At 31.5% G+C, this 7,494-nt stretch overlaps 2 protein-coding genes across 2 annotated transcripts in view; both read right to left on the reverse strand.

The window, feature by feature from the left end:
* Nucleotides 291-992, reverse strand: LOC107647336. The gene has a single exon (XM_016351418.1). The coding sequence runs from the start codon at nucleotides 990-992 to the stop codon at nucleotides 291-293; it is 702 nt and encodes a 233-aa protein (XP_016206904.1).
* The window catches only part of LOC107647335, a 7,935-nt gene continuing 2,382 nt past the window's right edge, over nucleotides 1,942-7,494 (reverse strand). Inside the window, exon 2 of the mRNA XM_016351417.1 lies at nucleotides 1,942-2,603. Within this exon, the coding sequence (XP_016206903.1) occupies nucleotides 1,942-2,603 (662 nt within the window). The remainder of the gene's footprint in view (nucleotides 2,604-7,494) is intronic.

Consider the following 7,494-nt stretch of genomic DNA (forward strand, 5'->3'; position numbering starts at 1 on the left):
TTCCTACTTGGGATGATAAAGATCATCTTGAGTTCCCTATAATAATAAGAGAAAATTATTATTATTATTATTATAAAAATTAAAATTGTTAATCATACAATGGGATTAAATTCAACCACGACAAAAAAATTTCAAAATCTAAATATATTTGATATAAAATAAAATTCAGAGTCTTGTTCATCCTCTAATTATGTAAACCTAATTAAGTAATTTAATGTGTCTAATTCTAACTTTTCCGGCTTGTCATGTTTCCTTAATTGAAGATAAGGACGCAAACTTTTGGCACCAATTTAACATGGACGAAGAGTATCTGAATAAGGAACAAAACGAACAAATCTAGAGTCACACCCATGCTCACAAATTTTCGAGAGCACCATATATTTCTCACTAGTTAAACCATATGTATAGACCTTCTTCTTCGTAGCAAAAACAAGATCACCATTCAAAATGGTAAATCCTTTGATCACAGGGTTCTGTTCCACTAAACCCATTCCTTTCACTCTCACCTTCATGATCATTCTCCACGAACTCGATTCATAGTTTGTTAGAATCCAAACCGTAAACACACGCTTTCTCAATCTAACTAAGTAAATAGTTTGATAGCCAGTAACTTTTCCCCATTTGAAAATATTCATATGGCAACTGTCATCATGAGAACCCCTTCTTGCTTCTTTAGGAACCCTCAAAATCTTGGTTTCAACGCTTTCATCTTCAACATCATCGTTCGTGATTTCGTAATACATGATATAAGGCCTCAAATAAGTGCTATCTTCAGTAAGATAACCGTAGCAATCCGAGATGAAGTGAATGACGCCATTGCAAATCACAGGCATGTCAAATTTCAAATTCCTAGATCTAGCAAAGAAACGGTTCTTCCTTAAGCTCCAAGGACCTTGTTTATGACTATAAACATGGCAATCAAAATGTGAACTCCAATCTTCATTGTCAAAAAAAATCAACCTGTAATCATCAGAGTCGCATTCCAGTGTCATGGAGACACCATGAAGATTCCCTCGCTACTGCAAGTGGTTGGGGAGGGGAATGTGTAAAAAATAACAAGTTGCTAGATTGATGATAAAAGATTCTGTTCGATGAAGATAGAGAAGTAAACCGTTGCTTGAGCTTAGAATCTTTAGCCGCGAGCACGCGTTGAATCCTAGCATGTTTTCAGGGACCCCAGAGGAAAGTTCCTCTCCTAGCAAGGGATGCAACTCGACGTGGTCGTTGTGATTCAGATTGTTATCTCTTTGAATGAAGAAGCATGAAGGACATTCTTTCTTCAATGAGTTTTCTGCTTGTTTTGCTACAAAGTTTGGAGTTTGTGGAAGCTCTGAAAAGAGTTTTGAAGAAGATTTGAGTTTGTGGATTGCTTTTGCAGGTAACCAAGACAATATCTCTAATAACTCATCATTAGACATTGTAGCCATTATGATCAAGATCAACGATGACTTGTTTAAAAAGGAAGATAAAAAACTTAAAAGTGTTCTAATTATGTAGAACACCATAGTTAATCAGATTGTTTATAAACAATGTTGATATAATCAACAGTGATGATAGGTAGTTCAAAAGATTGGTTTACAAAAGTACGATATTTGTCTTTCTTTGCTGTAGTGTATACGGATTGGGATGTGCTAGATAAACAAGGACCATCTTGAACAACATGAACAACCACCAATCAAATAAAAATATACTACATCCTAATTTAATGCTACTAATTAAATTTAAGATTAATTTACTCTTTTAACCCTATTAATTCACATTGTTCACACACAAATATTCAAATTCCATATTATTTGAATTGCTTATATAAGTCTCTTATCACTATTCCTTCAAATTACATCATATTTAGCACAATAAATTTATTTTCGAGATACACAACATCTCAAACTTACTCAATAGAGATAACTATGTTGAATGTGAAAAGTATTCGAAAAAAGCATATCAATAAGGAGATGAACCCCTTCTTGCTTCTTTAGGAACCCTTAAAAACTTTGTTTCAACGCTTTCATCTTCCTCATTGCCGTTCGTGATTTCGTAATACATGATATAAGGCCTAAAATAAGTGCTATCTTCAGTAAGATGACCGTAGCAATCCGAGATGAAGTGAATGAAGCCTTTGCAAATCACAGTAATGTCAAATTTCAAATTCCTAAATCCAGCAAAGAAATAGTTCTTCCTTAAGGTCCAAGCACCTTGTTTATGACTATAAACATGGTAATCATAATGTGAACTCCAATCTTTATTGTCAAAAAGAAGCAACCTGTAATCATCAGAGTCGCATTCCAGTGTCATGGAGACACCATGAAGATTCCCTCGCTGCTGCACGTGGTTGGAGTGGGGAATGTGTAAAAGGTAACAAGTTACAGGATTGATGATAAACAATTCTGTTCGATGAAGACAAAGAAGTAAACCGTTGCTTGAGATTAGAATCTTGAGCCGCGAGCGTGCAATGAATCCTAGCATGTTTTCAAGGACGTCAGAGGAAAGTTCCTCTCCCGGCAAAGGATGCAACTCGACGTGGTCGTTGTGATTCAGATTGTTATCTCTTTGAATGAAGAAGCATGAAGGACGATCTTTCTTCAATGAGTTTTCTGCTTGTTTTGCTACAAAGTATGGAGTTTGTGGAAGCTCTTAAAAGAGTTTTGAAGAAGATTTGAGTTTGTGGATTGCTTTTGCAGGTAACCAAGACAATATCTCTAATAACTCATCATTAGACATTGTAGCCATTGTGATCATTGTGATCGATGACTTACTTGTTTGAAAGCCAAGAATGAAAATATTCAAGAAGGGAAAGAGCCATGGTATCCTCCATGAGGAGGATATATAAGTTAGAAATCACCATGCTTCTTTTTCAACCTCCTCCCACAATAAAGGAGTGGAACTTTATTTAAGGGAAGCAACTACGACTTAATTATGTTCTGATTGATTTAAATCCAATCATATCATATCATATCTAATCTATTAAGATGAAATTTGATTTAAATTAATTAGAATCAAGTCTATAATGATATCTTTAGTTGAATTTTAAATTTTATAACCGTATCTTGAAAATATTTGATCAAGTCTAATTAAGTAGACGTCTGTTAGAAAAAAATAGCAGAAATCCAAAAATAAGAATCTATTTAAAAGATATAAACCCTCCATCTAATTATAATTTGAACCGCAGCTGTGACCAATGGTATTGGCACCTTTTCTTCATTTAATTGTTCTTTTTCTGTATATTGATTACTCCTCTTTATTTTGATCCGATTTGATTGAATGGTTGATTGGAATTAATATTTTACTAAATGCCAGTGAGTACTGCATTGGACAATTGGTGGATGATGTGCGATTCAAACAACATTAGTACAAATCATTGCAGAATATACAGGATGTCGGTTACAAACAAAAATATGGTGGACACAACATCAATTTTCTTGAAAGATACAAGGTTGTGGATTCTTTTTCAGAGCTTGGCTATTTCCATCCTTCCTCTGGAAAAATTTTTCCCTTGTCATATTCTGATTTTTGTAAAGTCTTGTTATATTCTAACTGACACCATAATATTATGATAAAATTCTTTAAGTATTTTAAGAAGATTAATTGAGTACTATTTTACAAGAGTCTCCAACTAATTACTTTGAGCATGTACGATGAATATTGATTGTACATGTTCTATTTTACCTCTTGGTGTCGAGACTAATAATATTATGTTTAAAAAGAAAGATGAAAAACTTAAAAGTGTTCTAATTATGTAGAACACCATAGTTAATCAGATTGTTTATAAACAATGTTGATATAATCAACAGTGATGATAGGTAGTTCAAAAGATTGGTTTTACAAAAGTACGATATTTATTTTTCTTTGCTGTAGCGTATACGGATTGGGGAGTGCTAGGTAAACAATGACCATCTTGAATAACATGAACAATCACCAATCAAATAAAAATACACTACATCCTAATTTAATGTTACTAATTAAATTTAAGATTAATTTATTCTTTTAACCCTATTAATTCACATTGTTCACACATTGTTAAAAAATGTTGTTGGTTACCTATACTTTTTTTTATTAATTTCTATAAATAACTCATTAAATGTAATAAACATCCATATTACAAATGTCATAATAATATTATTAATCATAATAAATTTTACGTTACAAATATTCAAATTTCATACTATTTGAATTACTTATATAAGTCTCTTATCACTATTCCTTCAAATTACATCAAATTTAGCACAATAAATTTATTTTCGAACTACACAACATCTCAAACTTACTCAATGGAGATAACTATGTTGAATGTGAAAAGTGTACGAAAAAAGCATATGAAAAAGGAGATAACTACATTTGTGGTACATGTAATCAAACACCACAATATCCAACAATAAGGTAACTCTATATACTTTTCATAATCCCATCTATCAAATTTTTAGTTACTAACCCAATACTTATTTTAGGTTCAAAATTCGATTAAAAGTTTCAGATCAAAGTGGTAAAACAACTTTTGTACTATTTGATGGCGAAGCAAAAAAATTTCTGGGTACAACTGCTTCAAATCTAATGGCCTAGAAAAATAATGACATTGAAACACCACCCCAATTGAAAAATTTGTGCAACCTCACTTATATTTGAAGTTAATGTAAATGATTTTAATCTTAAAGAAAGTTCTCAACAATACACTGTTACCAAAGATATTTGTTCCAACCAAAAACACTAAATTTCAACACCCATTTGTTACCAAATCATTTGTTCCAACCAAAAACACTAAATTTCAACACCCATTACAACAATAAAATAGGTAATACTAAAAAAATCACTTATTTTAGTTATTTTAGACATCATTTTTATTTCTAATTTAAATTATTCATTGATTATAGGAACCAACTTCGCCAACACTAATATCATCAGACGAAGATCACATACCCATTAAGAGAATAAGGAGAAAGAAAACTATACAAATTTAAGACACATCTTCGGAAGAAGAACATACTTGCAAAGATGGAACAAACAACACAATAGAAAGTACATATAACTCAATAATTCATAAAGTACATGCCTTCACAAGAACTTACACAGAAAGAAAAAAGTAACAACTCTAACAACAACAAATAAAAAAAAGGACGAGCGCCACATAAAAAGACCAAGTTCATCAACTAAAACAAATGCAAAAATCAAACCACCAAATAAAAATGTCATTTTGTACATACAACTCTAATATCCAAATCTTTTGTACTACAAATTATTTTAAATAAAATACCTTTTAAATTTAACTTTAGTTTACATATTTAATTTAATTCTACAAAACATAACAATTTTTAATATTTATTATATACTATCATTAATTTACCGCCCCGCGCATCGCGTGGGTCTCCTTCTAATTAAAGAAAAAGCTAACAACTTAATGCAAACCCCAATCCGAATTCATCTCATCAACCTGGTCCAAGTAGTGAAGTGTCGGACCCAGAAAAAGAAGCAAGGCAGGCAGGAGAGAGAGAAAGGCACCTTACTGAGCTAAAGACTATCGTATGGAAATTGAAGGTGGAAACACAATAGAATTGAATATGGTGAAACACGTAAGCAATTTTATATCCTAAACCTACTTCATACTTGTCTGAGCTGCTAAGTATCCATTGAATATGGTCTGATCAATCGGCTGGTTTAATTGTCAGGATTCTTGAGCAGATTTCAATTGGAAATAGAGATTCTAGAAGAGGTTGGTTTCATTCACGATTCTCTGTCATCAAATTTTTAACCCAAAAAACATTGTGACTGAGAGGGTTATAATCTAGATGGAAGCCAAAGATTAGAGTATATTTGTATGCTGCTGCCAGTGCCCACATTGGTACGTGGATAAATTTAAAAAAAATAAATAATTAATATTTTTTAAAAGATCTTTCAAAAATATAAAATTAATTTAAGATTCAAATATGGTAAAAAAAGTAAATTAATCTTAAATTTAATTAGTAGCATTAAATTATGATATAGTATATTTTTATTTGATTGGTGGTTGTTCATGTTGTTCAAGATGGTCATTGTTTACCTAGCACTCCCCATTAATAAATTAATTATTGGAGTTATAAATTTGTTGTATTGTTTACAACGGTAAGATATAATAAATATATGAATATGAATTTAATGTATTTGTAAGTTATAATTTGGTTAGATACTATTAATTTCTAATTATTGTCGTTGGTAATTATTGTATTATTTTTTTGTATGTTTTATTTTTTTTGCTGATTTGGAAATAATAGATGATTTGGCAAAAATTGAGTGGTTGATTCTAAAATTTTGCCAAGTAAACGATGTTGCTAACATGACGTTAGTAAAAGAAGAGAAATAGCTTAAAAATAAGGAAAAGTCTAGGGGGCCAGCAATTTTATTGCATTTTGGCCAGCATGTAACCAGCAGAGAAATGTGAGCCATTGGATGAAATCTCACACCAATCACACCATTAAATCATCATTGATGGCTATTTGATGGCTATCAATCACAAAAATTACTGGCCCCTTAGCATTGCTCTAAAAATAATGTGGGTAAACTTATATATCTACTTTTATATATTAAGAATAGATTGCAGGGGCTAGATTATTGAGGCATAGAATACCTTCTCTAAGTCATATAACCGTTACCAATCCTACTCAACACTTAACAGGTCATGTGTAATCTACCATATCATGCAATTGCGTCATATCAACATTTTGGTGACGGAAATTATCGTAAAAGCATTCCAGAGCCACGATTATAAATTTGGGAGTTCTAATTGAAACCAAAAAAATTATAAAAATTATTTCGAGTATCGAATCAAATTTTAAGGACCAAATTGAGATTTAACTTTGATTTTCACTCTATTATCTTTCCACATCCACTTTAATTTGCAGCCAAGACCTTCCTCCCAATCGTTATTCTAGTCTCTAGAAAATTAAAGAATTTAATGATGCCTTTACATGTGTGTCTTTTCAAAGGATAAAGCAAGTGTATTAATGAACTTAAGGTTTATGTTTTGTTTCCTTCGATGATAGGAGAAATTTAATGAGGAAAAAAAGAAAAAAATTTAAATAAAAGGTTCTAGTTAGGGCACGTCCAAATTAATGAACTAATTTAGGCGGCATTTGAGTATTCTTGTTTTTGGATATCCTAAAAGACACAATTAGAAAAATAAAAAATAAAAACCTACGCTTAGATATAAGATATAACTGTTGTAAAAGTTGAGCAAGACATTTTTTATTTTCTAATAAAAAGGAAAAAAAATAATAAATTATATATATAGTAAAAAAAATAAATTGATTTATACTGTGAAATGAGTAACAATTTTTCCAAGTTGAACATGTTTCATACCAGCAAGGCCACGATAGCTGTATGGATCTTTGGAGTTGCTGCTTCGTGATTGCATGGGAAGGGGTTCCTTTGATGCGAAGAGAGTATATTCTTTGATTTCCTAAATTCTAGTCACAAATTTGCAGGGAAGTAGTTGTGGTCAGGTGAACAAACGCCTTTAATTAGCTCATTCGT

Source organism: Arachis ipaensis, chromosome B06 (assembly GCF_000816755.2).
Source record: "Arachis ipaensis cultivar K30076 chromosome B06, Araip1.1, whole genome shotgun sequence".
NCBI classification, from domain to species: Eukaryota; Viridiplantae; Streptophyta; class Magnoliopsida; order Fabales; family Fabaceae; genus Arachis; species Arachis ipaensis.